Source organism: Rhopalosiphum maidis, chromosome 2, assembly GCF_003676215.2.
Source record: "Rhopalosiphum maidis isolate BTI-1 chromosome 2, ASM367621v3, whole genome shotgun sequence".
Classification (NCBI taxonomy): domain Eukaryota; kingdom Metazoa; phylum Arthropoda; class Insecta; order Hemiptera; family Aphididae; genus Rhopalosiphum; species Rhopalosiphum maidis.
Window position 1 is genome coordinate 1,057,506 of NC_040878.1, and position 20,584 is coordinate 1,078,089.

The window sequence follows — 20,584 nt, forward strand, 5'->3', positions numbered from 1 at the left end:
ATATAAAATAAATTGAGTATTTATTATAGGTAAACAGTTTACCGTACATTGGACAGAAGGAGGCACCATGGTCGTAGACATTGTGCGATTTGGGTCGTTGGTCACAGACCGTCTGAACGACACCGCCCTTCTGTTTGACACTACAGTACGACGGATTATCGGAACCGCAGAAAGTGTGTAAAGCACAGGGTTTACCGCCGCGTTCAAAGGCAACACGAAAACAGCTACCCAAGCAAACACCTAAAAATTCAAAATATATTATTTTAACCGATTATACGGATTAATGCGGATTTTACGTCTTAAATATTTAGATAAAAATAAAAATTAGTATTTAAATTAATTTTTAGATTATAAACTGTGTGGTTATAGTTTTCATTATTAACACCAGAAGACTATAATACATTGGTATTAGTATACATTAATTAATAACAACAAAAAAGCTTATATAAAAATATAAAATTAATTATAGTGTTAAAAAAAAACTATTATCAGTAATAAATTACTTAGTATGCTTAATCTTAAGACAAATGGATTATCTGATTTGACAAAAAATCAAGTGAGTAATTTATTAAATTTCATGAAAATTCTATTTAATGGGGTTCAAAGCATTCGAGGTTTAATAATAAGATAGGGGAAACGTTGGAAATGAGACATAATTCCGGACAAGAAAAAGTCCCGTTCAACAATTTATACATAAAACAAACAAAAAAATTGATGTCTTGCCACTAAGATATCGAAATTAAAATTAAAATAATAAGAGCTGGCCTGCGATTGAGTAGTATTTTTTGAGGTTGTTATTTTATAAAATAAATAATGCATGAACCTTTTTTATAACTAATCGTTCTAGAGGTCTAATTAAGCCAATCTGTGAAGGATTCCAAAGCAACCCTATTCTAAAGTAGGTCTAACCAGGATATAATATAATAATGTTTTTAGACAAAGTGCATTATTGAATTACTGAGTTTCACGTATAATGAACCCCAGGGATTTTAATGTTTTAACTTTTATGTGATCAAGATGAGACGAAAGCAATAAAATTGACTGCATAACAACAACAAAATCTGGACTGAAAATTGTTCCTGTAATCACACCGTGTAGGTACTTTCAACTTTATAAATACTAAGTGTAACAGTAAGTAACCCTGACAAATTAAAAATTAAAAATTAATACAAGTTAAACGTATTATGAAAATTATATGGATAATAAATAATTAAAGATTTACTCATGTCCAAAAATAATATTTAAAAACGTTTATACGTTTCAAATTAATATATTCTGAAAAAATATTAATACTTTAAAATAATGTAAAAAATAAACTACTTAATTTAAATAGTTGTTTGTACCATTATTTTTTTTTAATTAGATTACCAAATTGGCTATTTTTAATTTTTCCAAAAAAATGTAATCAAGTTTTAAATTTGTTATTTCTATATTAAATGTCTTCTTGCATTTTTCAGTAGGCAACTAGTCATGTTATACGTAGTGATATACCATATTAAACTATATTAAAAGGTAAATATCTTCAGTAGTTAGGTCCACCACAGATTGTAGAAAAAAACTATTAGTGTAAAAGTATCAATTGAGAATGGAAAGGATAAATATCCAGAGGAGAACCAAGTGATGGATAGATTGGGCGAAGAGGGATCTGGAATCATTATCAGTGACGAACTAAAAAATAAAATTCAAAATCTGGATGATTGGAAAACAGGGACGGTAGTTGATGAAATCCTTACATTATTATGAAGCCAAAAAACAAGGTGTATATAGTACAGTCATATTTTAATACGATTATTAAATTTAATTAAGTTAATCGTGTTATATATTTTTACTTGTGGGTGTACGGTAAATCCAGCCAAAGACCATAACCCTAATCCTATAATGGGCACCCAGCACGCGGCGTCCGTAGCCACCAACAGACTCATCCGCCAGGCCATTGCAGACTCACTGAGAGATCGGTGTCGGATTAGGGTTTCTGTGGCGCGATGAGTCATCTTAGCAACGAAAAACATCCAAAGGTAGCTTCCAGATATCAACAACAGGGAACCCAGATTAACAACTTAAACACAATCATTGAATTTGTAAATGAAAACGGTTATACAAATCATTATGTACAGGCGTATTGCAGTAGTAAAAATGTTTAAAAAATAATTAAATAAATAAATATAATACTTACATAAAAATATGAAGACGGAATATTCCCAACCGTTGGGTTTGTCTGGAGTAATGTGTAAGGCTAAACATACGCCAGATCGTCCGTAAAAATTTCTGAAAAATTAATAGATAAACTGTATAGGTATATTTTACTGTACATACAAATAATAGTATAATCATCGTAATGTGTTCCGGTATGAAAGAAAAATTACCACAAATTTCTCAGTGTGTTTACCTGAAGTAATGAATGTTGAATAGTGGAATAGCAGATATTATTATTGCTAGTAACCAACACACGGCCATCAGTATACGTGTAAAATCCATTTCCAAGCGTCGGACTTTAAACGGAAATATGATTGCCAATAACCTTTCCAGAGTGATCACTATATATTTTGAATGTATTATAAACAAATAAAATAATGTATATCTATTGTATAAATTATTTTTTCATGTTTTCAATAATATTATATACTGCAGTTGTTTAAAGTTTTTCTTGCCTATTTTTCATTTCATGCAGATAACGAAAGCTGTAACAATAAAATACCCGCGAAGTTCAAACACGATAAAAATTATGTCATTTTTCTTCACACCTCAATCTATCAGAAAATATTTTATGAAACATTGTCTATACTTCTTCGCCGATTCAATCATTTTTTATTCATTTTATTTAGCTTATAATTTTATGTTATATATTATAATTTATAAGTATGTATTAAATTGTTTTTATTTCTCCAGACAATTAAAAATGTGTTTATTTATTTAAACTTTGAGTAATATTTGTTGTAACTATAATGTTTTTGTTATAATTTTTATGCAATTAAAAATGCATGGGCTTACGAGTATTATACTCTATAATACCAAGCCATTTTTACAAGTTATTTTAAAATTTTAAGTGCAATGAATTCTTATTTTAATATTTTTCAGAGAATTAAGTACACGTGAACCACTTTTAATTAAAAATTAACAAATATATACTCTTTAAACATTGAGCTTAAAACATTTCAATGTGAAATGGTTCATATTATATCATCATTAAAGAGTATATTATATACATATTTTGATACAACCCGATACTTTGTCTGTGTTATAATAATTATAATATATTAATTATATTAATTATTAATGACATTTATCTTAAGCAATTTAATACAATGTATGTTTATTTATTTCACTATAGATTTTATATCTTATTGTAAGTCTATATAATTATGATTTAATTAAATTTAATTATTTTTATTGTTTAATATTAACTTAAAATCACTAAAATCTACATTTTTATATTAAACTTTAAACAAAGTGTAATCAATAAATAATTTTTTTTAAATATGTTGTTGATAAAATGTATTAGAATGCACCAAGAATATAAATGTAAAATGTAATTTTTTTACATTAATATTGAATTTAACGGTAGAGGTAAATAACAAGAACAGTGAGGTGTAGTTATACAGATAATTACATATAGTTAGGTATGAAGGTACATTAATTATTTTGTTGGGAAACAAATAGTACCTACCGTCTGACACAAAAAAAGTGTAAATTGAATTTTTTAACCATATTAAATTGTCGAGGAGTTGTTATAGTTATTGCAGTTACGATAACCAGTGTAATATTTATCTTAAATAATTATTCACATCCCTACCCAAATATTATAAAGGCTTTGCAAGAATATTATTTTTATATTTAATATTACATTTGCAAAACCTTTTTATGAAAAGCCGGTCTGAATAACACTATAACTGAGCATAATATTTTTGAGTTCACTAGGATACAAATTGTAATACAAATAAAGATGGATTATTAGAGCATTTTTTAATTCTAAGCTGTCTTTTAAATTGTTAAATGCAGGAAAACAAAAACTGAACAATGTATTTTCGTATTTCTTATTGTGCAAAATGTACACTATTGTTTGAAGAAAAAAAATGGAGTTTCAGTGCATAGTTTCAAATTCTCTGTTAATATTCAGGATGCTTAAAAATTAAACAAAATGTAAGTTTAAACTTATACCAATAAAAAAGTTATTTATTATTTTCTATCTTTTAAAAACTATTCAGATATGAAATATGAAATTAAAAACCATAAATAAGATTATTTTTAGCAATAATGGTTATTGTATTTAATTTTTATGCGATGGTTGCTCAATGTACAAATCATTTATTTTTATTTTAACATTGCTATTATAGATCGTTGTTATTATCCATACAATTTTTATTTAAATTTTAACCATTTTAAAAATATACCATTAAATCTCTGAATTCCTTACCAATAAATCCATTTTTAAAGATTAACTTGACCCATTCGAGTAGGTTTAATATTTTATTGGCGCCCAACTATAGATTCAACTACATCTTCAAAACAACGAATGACTATATAAAACAATACTGACATTTACGCCTATACGATAAAGCTGTGCATCTAATATATTATAATATTATATACTACCTGTATAACCCGATTTTCCCAAAATGACATCGGTGTACCTAACTAAATTGACTGAGATGTATAATCCACTTATTGTGAATTGGATATATAGCTCTTTGTATATTTTAAAAAGTAATTTAAACTACTATCTAAACTTTTATGATAATATATAACTTAAAATAATCTCTGAAATTTTAGTTAAAATCAGTTAAGTAATTATTGATTTTATTAGCTATTAACATAAGGACATTGTATTTTTTTCTATATTTGAATAGCAAAAAATTAACTAATTTTTATTTCATTGTATTTTTAACAAAATCCAATAATAAGTCTACTTTTTTCAAATTTATTTTACTTAACTCTATATTTCAATAAAAAAATTATTCGATTTCATTACTATTGTTAAGCCACTCTCTAGCAATCTATAGGGTTTGGAAATAAACTAAATCACCCTGCGAGTCTCGAAGAATCTATTAATATAACTTTTATTAAAATCGATCAAGTTAGCTCAGACCAGTTAAGATTAGTGTACTCAAACAAACGAACTTTTCAGCTTTATAATATTGGTATAGATAATTAGTACGTGTAAAATTGTGTGCTTACCGGTCAGTGTGAATACAGACAGCTCGCTAGAAAATGTGCTTATAAAACCAGCCACATTGCACATTGAACTCCGTCGCCAGTCCGAGTCATGGATGAAGTATACGCCACGGTAGTACCAGTCGACCACGGCTATCACTAGTAGATACGAACCCATCAGGAAGTCACCTAACGCCAAGTTTACGATGAGGAACGAGTGCACCTGATTGGTATGCTTGTATTTGGCCCGAAACACGATCACTAATAAATTAGCAGTGATCGCAACCACGGCCAGTATCCAAATGCACACCCGCAAAACGATGTTGGACATCAGGTCTTCGCACGAGCTAAATTCGTCAGGCAGCGGTTCACATTGCTTCACGTACCGGGCCAAGCAGCAGAAACGAAACTCGTCAGTAAACCTACACACGTGCCGTAATAAGCTATAGGCGTGTTTATATATGCTGCCAGTGCTACTAAAGGGGCATAACTCAAAAAGTTAAAATATATAAATTGTTTATGAGGTTGATTTTTTTAAGTTCGGTATTATTTCCATTGACTGATGTACTGAATAAACTAAATACATATATATATATGTATATACATACTATACTTCTATATTTATACTTTATTCAAAATATTGTGTATGAAAATCTTTTTAAAAATCATTGTGCTTTTAAAACCGTTTTTCACTCTCCAATAAATTCTAAAAAAAGTATCTTTTATAAATTAAATGTATATTTCACATTTTCAAGAATATTTAAAGATATTGCATTTACATATTGTATTTTTATCAATACTCAATTTAATGCTATTATGTAAATTCATTATAATTACTATTAATTTAATCATTATTAAACACCATATTTTAGCACGCATTGTAATATCATGTTTACCTAATCAGAAAAACTCAGCATTTATTATTTACAACAAGACCGTATTAATCTAACCGTATTAAATTAATAATACGTGATAACGACTTTATTTCAAGTTATTGATATATTCTCGCAAACACTCTTCAATTTTAGTCTTGTTATAGAATTTTAAAATTAATTTTAAACTTTTATAGGTTATTATAAAAAAAAAACTTTTCACTAAATAATGTCATTATAAAATAGAGAAAAAAAAGATTTAGAAATACTAATACTTTAAAATTTAAATTGTTATGACCTTTTAGCACCGGTAGTGCGATATACATGAAATTCGTATGAAACTACTTATATAATATTTTGAGATCTTCAAAATTTTAATAAGGAAAATATACATTTTTTTATCCTGAGTTTTAATTTAATTTACCTATAAGCTCATTATTTTACATATTTGTAAAGTACTAAGATTTGAAGAGAATAGTGTTTCCCAAAAATTGTTTCACTTTTACATTATCACATTTTTTTAATAAATTATTGAGTAATACCAATAGACAATAATAATGTGGCAATAACGTACGCTTCCAATTTCGTAAAATAATACTTGTATAATGGTTTTTCTATTTTATCATCCATTTTTTATTTTTTTTATTTTTTGTTTAAGTTAATAAACAGTTCATTTTGTGGTCTTTATATGAAATAAATAATTGTTATTTTATTACTATTGTTATTATTAGTATTTTCATCAGTTTATTTTAATTACTAAACATCAACATTATACAGCTACGCAACTTTAATGACTCACAGTGTTTCAAGTAACGGCATAGTGAAAAAAACGTTCTTGTCTATGACTTTCAATTGATTATTCTTAAGGTTTCTGTACAACAAATATAAAAGCTTTTTGTTAAGAATTAAGTTTCACGTTGAAAATATAAGTTTGGCAGTAAATCATATTATACTCACAGAAATACAACTTGGGGCATCCCACGAAACGTGCCATCTCGTATGTGAGTGAGCGAGTTATCTGATAGGTCTCTATAAATAACGAATTACTGATAAATATACTGAATAAAAACAATGTATTTTGATACTAACAAACTTTTTAACGATCTAAGACCCACAAAAGCTTCCGATTCTATATCTGTTATGTTCTGATTGCTTAAGTCACTATATTAAATGAAAAACTGCATTAGCTCTAAAATTGAATTCTGATAAGTAGTAGATACTTACAGTGTAATTAAAGAAGACAACCCCTGAAATGCCATTGAGCTCAATTTGTAAATATTGTTCCCTTGTAAATGTCTAAAAACAAATGGTACCGAGATACTTTATATTAAAACCAGTAAAACCTCTAGCTGTTTAAGAAACATTCCTCAATTATTAATGATAATCACATTCTTAATAACGCTTTTATTTCCCTTGGGTATCTCTGTATTATTAAAGTTGGGTCATTACTATTTTCAGATTATTCAACTTTTAGTGTTTTAAAAATAATTTTAAGTAATATATTACTTAATATGTGTAATACGATTATTACACAATTCACTAAACACATAAACAATAATTAATAAATAGAACTTGAACAGTTTTATTTTGTTTAAAATAAACTTTGAGTGCTTAATTTTAATTATTTTAATGATAGTTAGAACATTTAACTTAATATAAAGTTATATGTAATATAATTCATTTCAAGTTTGGTAATTATTATAACTATATAGAACGGGTAAAGCAAAGATTAGTTTTAGTTTATTCACTGGGTTAGCAAGGCTGGACTAATCCAACAATGTTTTATCAAAATTCTCTAATAAATAATTAATTAATCTCACAATCCCGTTAGCTGACCGAGTCCCATAAACGAACAATTTCGTAAATTCGTTATTTTGTTATTTTGTAAGTTTAATGTTTTCAAACGCCAAAGCGTAGAAAACAGAAATGGCTCCAAATGTTTTATTGAGTTATTCATCAGGTCTCTGTAAAATTAAAATATATGATTGCGTTATGTTATAATATTCCTATACGTCGAATCTATTTTCACTTACAAATAAACCAAGCGATCCAAATGTTGAAAAGTATTTTCATGAAGGCCCTCGGAAAAATTATTACCACCCAAATGGCTATATAAATATTGAACAAGATTATATTGTTTTATTTTTCACTACCTTGTTTCTTTTTAATATTTTATCTATTATGTACTTACAAAAAGGTGATTTCTTTTTCGACGTCGTACGGAAATTGGACAAGACCATGACCAGTACAATTTATATGGACATCTTGGCACTGGCAGTCAGATGCTATATGCGAACACATGAAATCTAAAATGCATTGTTATAAGGAATCCAGTGTATTTACTATTCAAAGAATATTGCATAATTGAATCAAAATCTTACAACAATTATTGTCTTCATCATCCCAAGTCAAATCACAGTCCAATAGCCCATCACACACCATAGACTGATGTATACAAGGCCCTCGATGACATTTAAATTCATTTTCATCGCATTTAGAATTGACTAAGAAACAGTAGAAACCAAAATTAACCTTTGTTTACAAAACAATGATACCTATATACTATTTAAACATTTAAACAACTTGAAACTCAATAAATCAAAATGTATTAGGTGTAATTTGAATATTTGTCTTAACTGACTTTAAGTTATTGAGATTATTGATTATTCTGTCAAAATAAATTAATATTTCCTGTCATTAGAAATACCTAGGTAATCAAACTCACTTAATTACAAAATAAAAATTTGAGTAAAATATTCATAATAATATTCCAAACATGCGATTAGTTTGTAATATGTGTTATACATTTAATAAAGACTCCTAGTCTTTTTTTCAATATTCTTTATTGAAGAATAAAATAAACTGCGAATAACAGTTAAACAAAAAAAAAAAAAAACTTAATCGAACCAGAATTAACGAGTACATACATACATTTTTAATGGCGAAAAGCTACTTATAAATCTAATTGTTTAAGAAAATATTTACACATCATGTAGTGTTAACTGTTAATGGCTTCGTAGTCAAAACCGAATTTATTTAAGATCAATAAAAAAAAAAAACCAACAATAACAAAAATAACTTTATACTTCAACTCAAATAAATGTTTGCCTCACAGTATAATTTACTGATTAAAAAAATATAAACTCTAGTCCAAATCATAATAACTATTTCCGTAATTTTGAAACATACATAATACACATGACAAGAAATACAAATGTTTATATTTAACATACCGCAATTCCTTAGGTGTGATTTGTCTACACAACCCATTAGTTCTTCTCTATATTTTTTACATTTATACTCTAATGGAATACATTGACCGCTATCACATTGAAACTCGTCAGCTTTGCATAATCTATAATCTGTTATAAAAAAGGATTTTTTTGGATCATAAATACTATATATGCTAAGTATAAAATAAACATATTATAAAGTATCCGAAAGTGTGTCTAAGAAGTAACGATACTCTTTAATGGAATCTGCCCAAATAGTTTTTCGATTTTCAATAAAATTGTTAAAATTATTGTATAATATGTGTATAATTTAATCATAAAAATTAAATATCAATTTTAATCGATTAAAAAACATCATACTACCAACTAGTACCAAGAACAATAAATAATAATGAGTAAATAAATATATACAAAAAAGAATATATTATAAGAATATTTTTTATAAAAAAAAATATATACAATTTTGAGTGCAAAAGTAAACAACTAATTCATTATATATGAATTAAATTGTACTACAATTTTCACTCTCAATATTTTTTTTCCTAACAATTTAATGAAAATCAAACTTTGATAAATATAAAACACTATCATTTAACTAACTAGGAATTATTCAGTAACGATTAGTAATTACACAGTATAGGTACACAATTTTGGTTTTACTAATTTTTTTTCAATATTTTCTGTGTAAATTTTCGTATGAAATCTTTACTCACCGCAGTTTTTTTCGTCAGAACCGTCCATACAGTCAACTCTATAATCACACCATTTTTCCATTGGCACACACTGTTTGCCGATCTCGCACCTCAGCCAATTTTCGCTAGGACATGGTACGGTCGCTACAATAATTAATGATTAATACACCATGATAATTATGGAAACTATGTGTACATTTATCATTTACCTGATGGTCAATGCATTATCACAAAAGACATTCGGTTAATTAATAATTACAACAAACCTAAGCGCTAACTAGTTACTTTTAAAGAAACTTTCTAACTATAAGAGTTAAATTTAATTCAATTTAATTTGATTAAATGCGTAAAACAACCTAATTCATTAAGATAAAAACAAAAAGTAACTAGTTATTTTTGTAGTTTTTTCTTTTACTTCGAAAATCGCAATATTCCGTAAAAGTATGTAAAACGTAAAACTAAAGTAATGTAAAATAATTAATATTTTATGATAATATAAATAAGTTAACTACTTATTAAATTATTTCTTATCAATCCCTCGTATTATTTCGTAATGGACAGTTTAAACCACGAGTATCGAAATAAATTGTTAGAACTTAATAATGAACATTTACATTTGAACAAATAGGTTTTTAAATTTGTATTTTTAACTATAAAAAAAAAACTAACTTCTAATTTAAATTATTATTTTCACTAATTAACTTTTAACTAAAAAAGAAATTTGGGAAATTTCAGAAGCTTATATTTAAACTTAATAAGTTTTCATGTTTAAGTAATTTAACTTAAACTAGTTAAAAATTTCTAACTTTAAACTTTCCCAGCTTTGAATTGCAAGCAATAATTAATAATATGTTATTAACTTTAAAATCTAAAATGTATTCTAGAAATATATTTACATCTCTATAGGATATATACTCATTACTCAACTATGTAATGTGGTACTTAAAGTATTTTATGTATTTATAGTTTATAATTCTGCACCCAGCATTACTTACCACATCCAATTTCATCACTCTTATCCCAACAGTCAGTATGGCCGTCACAGCGGTTCTCAGATTTCACACATTCGCCACTAGCACACCGGAACTGGTCTTCATCACACGGCAACGAAACTTCGCAATTCGTTTCATCTTCACCATTTAAACATTCTGCTTTAAAGTTACAGCGATGTTTAAGCGGCAACCATCTGCCATCCTTACACTTGAAAAATTCATCATTTAAATGCGAATTTGGCTTATCTGTAAAAAATTGTTACCTTATTTTAATTTTTTATCAATTTTATTGTGATCACGCTACACTCAAGTGACTTAAATACTTTAAATAATACAATTAGCTCATCAAATATCGATAGACCGTAAAAAATAAACAAATTTTTCATACCAAAAATAAACTTGGGTAGGTATATAACTATTAAAATAGCGAAATACGTTTAGTCTATAGGTTTTTTCGATAAATCATTACGGTGATCAATAAACAGAGGAGTGATAAATAACTGATGTGTAGATTAAATGATTAAACGACTCATCTTTAGTAAATCAAAATGGGAAAAAAGCATGAAAAAAACTATCAATTCCATATACGATAAATGTAATAATATTTTATTTTTATTCTATCTCTTGTTCAATGTATAACGCTAATATAGATTAATTGTCAATCTGTTTAATTTATTGTTTACAAACCAACCCCCAAAACCACATTGATAAATCGTGTTAAATAATGTATTGTGTCGATAGCAGTAGGTAGCAAATAGGTATATCAAAATAAAATCAGTCTCTCTGGATTTCTTTTCAAAGTACTTAAAGGTACCTAAAAACAAAAAATTTATATATTCAATGGTTCGATTTGTAATGTATTATGCTTAATATAGTTCACGACAATATCAAAATATAATAATAAACGATAAAATATTAAATCAGATTATAATATTATCCATTTATAATAACACATTAACCGAGTATGTTTTTAATTTATAAATATTTATTTTTCAATAAGTATTGTACATTGGATGTACATTTACCGAGTATTATTAATATTAATAATACTCAGTAAATGTATATATCTATCTTATTAAACAATGTACATATACGTTACTTACGTCGTCTGAATTTATTTAATGTAATAAAATAATGCACAATATGCTCTAATAAAAATTTGTTTAAGTAATCTATGATTAAGAACTAAGTAGCTATTAGTCTACTTGTGCATGGCGTATTTCATTTTAACCACTACTTTAAAATTAAAATTCCTTATATTCGCAATAAAAACTTGGATAAATATTAGAAATTATTACTTTCTACTTATAAATGTCGTATGAAATGTATACATAAATACTTAAATCATGTAATAATTGATTTATTTACCCTCGTTAGAAACAACAATGCGGTTATGATGGCACATTTTTTTATGTTTTGCTAACTTATAATTTACAATAAATCATTTTGGCGGCGCTTTATAATTATGATACAATTTTTGGGAGTTATAGAATACCGTTTTTTCTTCGAAAAAATCATCAGTCATGTGCAGTGGCTTAATAATACAAACTTTTATTTAATATTAATCTATACTAAATATATTTTTTTCATTCTATATATTTATTTATTATTATTTTTTTTATGAGAAAATGTATTCATTAATTTAGGCTGTTTCATTAAATTAAAAAGATTTTTGCATTAAAACTAAGCTAAACAAGGATTATCTTGAATTCACGACAGTATTAAAGACAGGCACGAAATTCAGTGTTCTATTTTATTGAGCCGGGAAGTTTAGTAAACATGCCAACGATTAATGCCAGTTTCAATAGTGCAATAGCAACGAGAAAATGATTTCAATTCAACGCGAACCGTTATTATTAATTCATTTTATAGCAATACATTTTATTTTTATACAAATTTTTGATTCTTCCATCCCCGGAAAAATAATTCAATATTGAAATTTGGAAAAGCAAAGTATGAATTTAATCAAGGTAATAGTCACTCGACTTCTTAACTTCAACATATATATTTTTAGATGTAGTTGTGTGTTTTAAAATGTTTATATTTACTTTAAAAAATATATATAATTCCTAAGGGTATTGCATTTTAAACCTAAACTGAATATTATGTAACTTAAATAAGTAATAGATGTATTATGGTGGCAATATTTAATTTGTATTATTTATTCATCATATCCATCAGTAATCCGCAGCAATAGTAAATTATATTTATTTTAATAGTGTATTAAATTTCAGAGCTTTAATAACGTATATTATATAAGCACGTAACTTAAATTTTTACTTTTAATAAATAAATATATAAAATAAACTGATGTATGTTAGTGATATATATCATGATATCATATAAGTTTTATATAATTTTATCATATAATTATTATAAACGTATTAGTATGTTTAATTTTTATCACGAACCTATAGATTCCTATGACTAATGTAAAATGGTTAACAATTTTAAATATTTTAGAAGGAAAACGAGCTGCTACTTACTTAATGTAAAGAATTAAAATATACATTATTTATACATTTTTTTGTACAATTGTTTGTTTCCCACTTAAGAACAACCACTCCTCGCTCTAAATGGTATTATAACGTGCCGCTTAGCCACATCAGGGCTATATTTACTATGACTATCTAATGACTGGAAATATCCATTACAAGTGGCAGGTCATAACTAATAACTAATACATCACTATTATAGTTTCTATAATAATAGAACTGAGATTTGCTAAAATCCATCCCAACGAAAGCGTCGTAACCGCTGACTTAATGGTCAACGAATAAAAACAAACCAACCCCAAACTCGTCCGCTCGCTGAATCTGACACTGTGAAACTAACCAAATACCTCTATTTCGATAAGAGACCCAGGCAAAAATCGGCTCAATCAACATATTTTCCATACCTATCTATAATATAAATCATAGATCAGACAAGATATAGAAAAATTTCATCTTAAGTTTTGAATGTAAATTATATAAAAATTCTTATTTAAAAATATTTTCTTGTACCAAGTCGGCATACTAATTGATGAACATACAACTGAAAATACATTGTTGTTAATATCGCTTTAAATGAATTTGCGCAAAATTTATAAATGAAATCGCGATAATAATGAAATTTAAAATTATTCAGAGTAAACATTTACAGCCACTTTATTCAATTGGTCTTTATTTTCATTTAATACCTTTTTTTATTATTATTATTATCATCATCCTATCTAACTATATAATATATGTCGTGCCGCTGCTATATTTTTTTTTACTTAGCTCGCACCACGACCGTGGCGCTGGATATAATGTATTATATCTAACGATAATACATAAGTGTATAGTGTATAAATCTTGACTTTATTTATCATGCTATAATACGCTGAATATTTAAATCACTTCATTGATCTAACAACAATGTAGAACAGTAAAATACAATGTAAAATCAAAATTGCTTCCGAAATAGTTATCGTCTAAAATATTCGATATAATGTAATTTACTCAAAAAATAAAAGATAATCAGGTGATATACGGAATAAAAAAATTATTTTAAACATCTAAAACTAGAATTACATATTTTTACGGGATAATCATAATTTTGGATTTTGTGTAAAGCATAAATACACTTATTTTGAAACGAGACAGATTTTTTCAAATCAACATTCTTAAAATTTTCCTTAAGTGCTTTTAAAAAATTAACATTTTTTTTAAACAAATTTTTAATAATCTTTATGACTTTAAATGTCAAACAAATGTATTAATAATTCAATAATTATTGTGGTATTATTAAAAGGAAGTTATACATGGCCGTTTAAAAAAAAAAATGCTTTTTATAGGTATTTTTAATGAAAAATAATTTAAATTCCTTTTCGAAAAAATGTACAACTGCTCTCATTTCGGTATACCTACCATTATTGGTATTTAGAAATTGCACTGCAATTACGAAATTATATATTTAAAAAAAAACGATCATTTACAGAATATTATACCTACTACAACAGTCATATAGTACCTATATTTTTATGAGATTTCTTAAACTTTTTAACAAATAATGAAATAAAAAAAATATTCTAATATAATAACACATAGATAAAGTTGTCAACGAATTTTAAATTAATTGCTCTACTAAACTTTCGTTTTTAGTAAAAATGAAAAGTATTTAGAGTTCATCTAATCAACATTAGAACTAATATAATTTATGATAATATTTTATAATTCAGTACAAATACATAATACCTATTACAATCAATATTTCATAAAATATAAAAATGTGTATTAAATAAAATAATTAAAAATCATATAAGATTCATAAAATAAAAAATATTAAATTTAATATTATATTATTATAATTAAAACTTCAAAGAGTTCAAATATAAATTCTTGAAATATAGTGTTTTATTAAAAAAAAAAAAAATGTAATTTATCAATAGTTCATTACATTACTTCATGCACTTAAATTATTTTAAATTTTTATTCAAAAAGTATATATTATATATTTAAAATTATGCATAAATGAAATTGATATTAGTGAATTCGTAATAATTAGTAACCATGTTAATAACTAATCCAGAATAAAAATCGTAAATATTGATGTATTGCATGACACTTCCGAACTCAAGAAAATGATTGCCAAAAAATTATTCATTACTGTAATTATATCAGTAGCAGCTCCTTTAAGCTAAATATCATCACTCACCACAGCCAAATTCATCTGAAATGGAAAGTCCATTAAAGCAGTCATTTTGACCGTCACAAATATATTTTTGGCGTATGCAACGGGAAGGATTTCCCTCAGGCACCCAGCAACTGAGCGTTGATCCTGTTGTGCACACAATCACATCTGAAAACCAAATACAATAATTCAAACTTATAACTTGTTTTAAAAATTATTATCAAAACTACTGTAAATAATAAAGACAATCTAACGCACTATATTTTACACGTTTGCTGGGTAGACGTACCCTGTTTTGTTAAATTAGATTTCGTTATACCATTCTAAAATTAGAACTAGTATAATGATGGCTTTACCAAGAACTTTCAACCATAATTCAACTGTTAACACCATCAGAAATTACGCCTGACCTGCAGCTTTTTTTAAATTAAAATGGAATAAAGTATAAGCTGTACGTATATTTTGATAATTTTTTAGAAAAAAAAAATTATTAGATTAAACTCAAAACTTTGGACTTATAGCATACACGTGTTCACTATCTCGAATTCATATAATAAATTTACCTCTAATTTTTTCCTTCAAACCGAAATTTTTTTTACTGAGATTTGAGAATTAAAATTAAAATTTTTATCTTTAAAATAAATCTAAGTAATAATATACCTATAAGTACACAAAATATACTGATAAAATATTTCTATAATATTCATACGTGTTAGAATGACGTTTTGTACTTATTTTCAACCACTTGTGTAAATTATCTAAAATTAAAACACAGTCAATACAAACAACGAAGTATAGGTAATCTTCGATTGAATTTACCGAACAACACCAATATCCGTTGCACAAAAAATTTCGTAACTGTGTACACTACCTGAATAATAAATTTGCAATATACCCACAAATTCCAACATGTTTTTCCTATAGTATCTAGCCAATTTAACCCTTGCAAATTAAATTTATCATATATTACTTAAACTGTCTCCCACTCGCGTCAGTACTATATTGTACATCACACTGAGATTTAATTAAGCATTTGATTAATCAATAACCATACTCAAGTTGAAATTAACGAGCATTACATTTAAAGAAATAAGCAATACACATACCGTCAGTTTTATTATAAAACGCTGTGCAATTCATCTCATCGGCACAATTTCCATCGTTACTTTGTAAGCAATCGCAATGTCCATCACATACATTAGCGTCGTTTATACATCTTCCGTTTGGACATTGAAACTTATTCTCCGAACAGGTTATGTTACCTATTTAGACAGACCAATACATCAATACGTTCAAATATATATCAGATGAATTTGAATAATTACATAATAATTCGTCAGCGTGATTATCAGTACATTCTGGCCATCCGTCACACCAAAACGTTGAGTGTACCAAATGACTCCCGCCGCACTTAATAAAATCACCTAAAATTCACAAAAATCCGTTAATGACAACCACGAATATCAACAGCGATTTGTTTTAATCCCTACTATTTTCCAAATGTAAAAGACAAAAATATCTCATAAAAAATATAATATTTTTTTGTTGTCGTGCGTCGTAGAATATTATAAGACATAAAGTCGCACGGTTACATAAGTAATATCAAAATCTTAGAAAATACATTTATATATGTCATATTTTATAGTCACTCTCCCACATTATTATAGTTAAAGCATTAAATCAATAAAAGATTTTTATATACACTAAATATTTTTTTATTATATGATTTAATCACAAGAAACCATTATTTTCTATTACATACAATCACAAATATAAATTTGTTGGCTTTCGATAGAACCTTTAAACCACAAAATTCAAGAAAAACAATGAACAATCAAATTGATTTTATCATGAATTGTATTCATTATGTAATGTTAAAATTACAGTGAATATAAAATTTTAAAATAATAAACCATAAGAGTAATATGAGAGTATTAATTTAATAGTACCAACTAAATAAAGAGCTGCTCAATTAATATTCATATCACAATTACAAGTAATAATAATTTACAAAACAATATAATAAAATAATAATAATAATGATTATTATAATTATTATGTTTTATATAAATATTTAATATTAATAATCAGTTATTAAGTTACAAGTTTAACTAAAGACCTCATAGGTGGATATTTAGTCACATCCGTGGGGAGGTGCTAAATATTTTTGTCTTATCCATTATCGTAAACAGTCATTTTTAGACGCTTCAGCCTACTAATTATTGTGGCTACTCCTACTTTTTCTAGCTGAGGCAACAAGTATATATTACCTATACATATATATTAAGTAATAGGAACATAAAAAATAAAACATTGAATAGCTACTAATTTTTTTTTTTTATTTTAAATTTATTGCTTTGAACAAATATATTACTAATCGTATCGATATCAATAGATTTTTATAATTATTTTTCAATATACAAAATTGAGGTATTATTGAACATTTCGAGCAACATAGAAGTTCGAAGGCTAGTTTTTATTTGACCATTTTTATTTCATGGCCGAAAAACTCTTTTCAAAATGGAGGAACTTATAGGTATTTTTAAAGCAACTTAAAATAGTTTATATAAATTAGGGAAATTCTGTTTTGATAAAACCTTTTTCACGTCATTTAAAGTTCTATACTTTTCATCAATAGACTGCAATATACAATTCTTTGCCACTACGGTAAACCACGCATAGATAAAAGATAACATGTAGATATAAAGAAAAAAATTAAAGACAAACATACTACACACTCCAGTGACGTAATCGACACTACTGCTGCGGCGGTCTACAGCTTGCTTATTTATACTTTATAGGTACCATAAACAAGTTCTAGAATATTCGCGGTTATCAATATATACCTACAAAATATGGTTTTCTCCAATAACGATAGACGTGAATATTACAGACCATTCTTGTATCCCAACAAAATAAAATAAAAATTATAAATATCAAATATTGATATACACAATTTTTTATTTTGACATCTGGTGTGGTTTGATTACATTATGTTTTTGGTTCAAGTCCCTCAGTTATCCACCTATGCTAAAGAGCAATGTGAATAGGTTTATAGTATAAATAGTTTACAATTAATTTAAATATTAATTTTTGATTAAATATTCAATTTCCCCAAAGTTGTGAATGTGGATTAAGCTTTTTAAACTTAAAACAAAATTTATCAACATAAATCGAAATTAATGTTCATATTTTCAAATTACTATAATAAAAAGCACAAAAAATCAAAATATAAAAAAAAATATAAGTTAAGTTATGTTTGTCAAATCTACATTTATCGTACTACAAAGAATTTAAAATAATATTGTTAATTGTTAGTAAATAAAATAATATCGAATATTTATTTTTGTAAAATAAAGATGTTTAAAATTCTACCTTGCTTTTCTTCGTAATGTTTAGTATTATTAATTTGGTAGGATATTTATTTCTTGCTTCCAACAACGAGCTATATCCATAGTCGTATCCAGACTTCCTGAGTTGGATGGCAAGATTAATTGTCACACATCAAGCTCACGCATAGCTTCACCCATCACACACTCCGACCATTAACCAATTGCATTTGTAATACCGATTTTATAAAGAGAAAAAAAATCATTTCTTCTTTTGAGTTTTTAAGTTTATTTAAGTTTGTAAAAATTTTTTTTATAGATAAATCACGTATACTACATTATTTATTTTTTTTTTATCGAAGCTTCAAAAACATTGTAAGATAAAATACGTCATATTATTTTTTATTTATAATGTGTACATCAGAGCAAAAATGGTGTGTTGTTAGAAAATAGAATACAAGTACAATTTTTAACATCTTATAACTGAAAAAAAAACAACTAAAAGTGATTTTAAACAAACCAAGAATATGATAATGAAATCAATATAGGTATTCCAATGTTTGTTCAGAATTTAAAATTATAATTATTAAACACTCCTTAAAAATTATTTAGAACAAATTTAATTTAATATTAAATTACATATCAATATTGGTTAATAAGTTATATTATTTGTATTTTTTTTTGACATTCATTCCTTAAGAACTTTTAAATTTATAAAAACATCAATATCTTATTAATGTAAAAACGCCAGTTGCTATCAGCAAAGGTATCTTAATGTTATGTTATGCGACTCGTTAGTGAAGGGAGATTGTGAAGAGATCGATATAAATAATTTTCTTCGTGAAACTTGTGATTCTATAGTACCACGACAAGGTATGAGATATATGTATAATATAAACTAGGTTCTAAAAATAAAGATTCTGAAAATAAATGAAACAATTTGAGACAAAATTAATTTCCATGAAAAACTTAATATTCCATTTACGTTTTATTGATTCATAACAAACTATTCGTTCAACGAACTGCATTATTAGACTCAACTCACTTCTCTCTGTTAGTTCAACATTACTATTAATCATTATTTATTACTTATTTGATACTACAACTATATTATTATAACATTGTTACCGTATTATTTGACTACCAAATATTGGCTCCCATATTTTGTTAACAACGATAAGAAAAAAAAATTTAATTAAAATGCAAAAAGCTGAAACCATTTCCAGCAGTGCTAACGCCTAAAGGTGACGGTTTTCTCTCAAATCTCACTGATAACATCTAATTATTTCACAGAGTTCGACCATCAAAAGTTTTCTGGTTAAAATGTGTTACATCCAGTAGGATAATAAACAAAGCCCGGGGCCGAAACTATAAGTGGTGCGAGTTAGAATATTGTTTTATTCTGTTCGAATTGGCGATTTTACGTGACCAGGTCTATGAGCGTAGTTTAAAAGTAAGTTCAGAGAAATACGTTTTTAAGGTAAATTTAATATGTTTAATCCTAACACGGAAAGCGTTACGAATAACATCTACAGAAGTACAATAAGCTATTTCCGTGGATTTCACTTTCCATCAAGTCATACGACTGTACAAAATTACGGATTGGTAATAAAAAAAACCATTGAAAACTACAAAATTTGAAGCATTTTCTCAAATAGTCTA

The 20,584-nt window shown here is 26.3% G+C and overlaps 1 protein-coding gene across 4 annotated transcripts in view; it reads right to left on the bottom strand.

The window, feature by feature from the left end:
• LOC113552234 (G-protein coupled receptor GRL101-like) overlaps positions 1 to 20,584 on the bottom strand; it is a 66,051-nt gene that overhangs the window by 4,280 nt on the left and 41,187 nt on the right. For 2 of the 4 annotated variants that reach the window (XM_026954991.1, XM_026954995.1), the window contains 19 exons: positions 16,919 to 17,017; positions 16,700 to 16,855; positions 15,618 to 15,761; positions 10,941 to 11,183; positions 9,967 to 10,089; positions 9,254 to 9,382; positions 8,402 to 8,524; positions 8,212 to 8,326; positions 8,054 to 8,128; positions 7,841 to 7,984; positions 7,245 to 7,316; positions 7,110 to 7,181; positions 6,978 to 7,049; positions 6,820 to 6,891; positions 5,173 to 5,570; positions 2,387 to 2,534; positions 2,174 to 2,265; positions 1,830 to 2,056; positions 48 to 240 (listed from right to left, as the gene is read on the bottom strand). In XM_026954991.1, the coding sequence (XP_026810792.1) occupies positions 48 to 240; positions 1,830 to 2,056; positions 2,174 to 2,265; positions 2,387 to 2,534; positions 5,173 to 5,570; positions 6,820 to 6,891; positions 6,978 to 7,049; positions 7,110 to 7,181; positions 7,245 to 7,316; positions 7,841 to 7,984; positions 8,054 to 8,128; positions 8,212 to 8,326; positions 8,402 to 8,524; positions 9,254 to 9,382; positions 9,967 to 10,089; positions 10,941 to 11,183; positions 15,618 to 15,761; positions 16,700 to 16,855; positions 16,919 to 17,017 (2,697 nt within the window). Of the gene's footprint in view, positions 1 to 42; positions 241 to 1,829; positions 2,057 to 2,173; positions 2,266 to 2,386; positions 2,535 to 5,172; positions 5,571 to 6,819; positions 6,892 to 6,977; positions 7,050 to 7,109; positions 7,182 to 7,244; positions 7,317 to 7,840; positions 7,985 to 8,053; positions 8,129 to 8,211; positions 8,327 to 8,401; positions 8,525 to 9,253; positions 9,383 to 9,966; positions 10,090 to 10,940; positions 11,184 to 15,617; positions 15,762 to 16,699; positions 16,856 to 16,918; positions 17,018 to 20,584 lie in introns of all 4 variants that reach the window. The other 2 variants (XM_026954993.1, XM_026954994.1) reach the window with 2 other exon arrangements.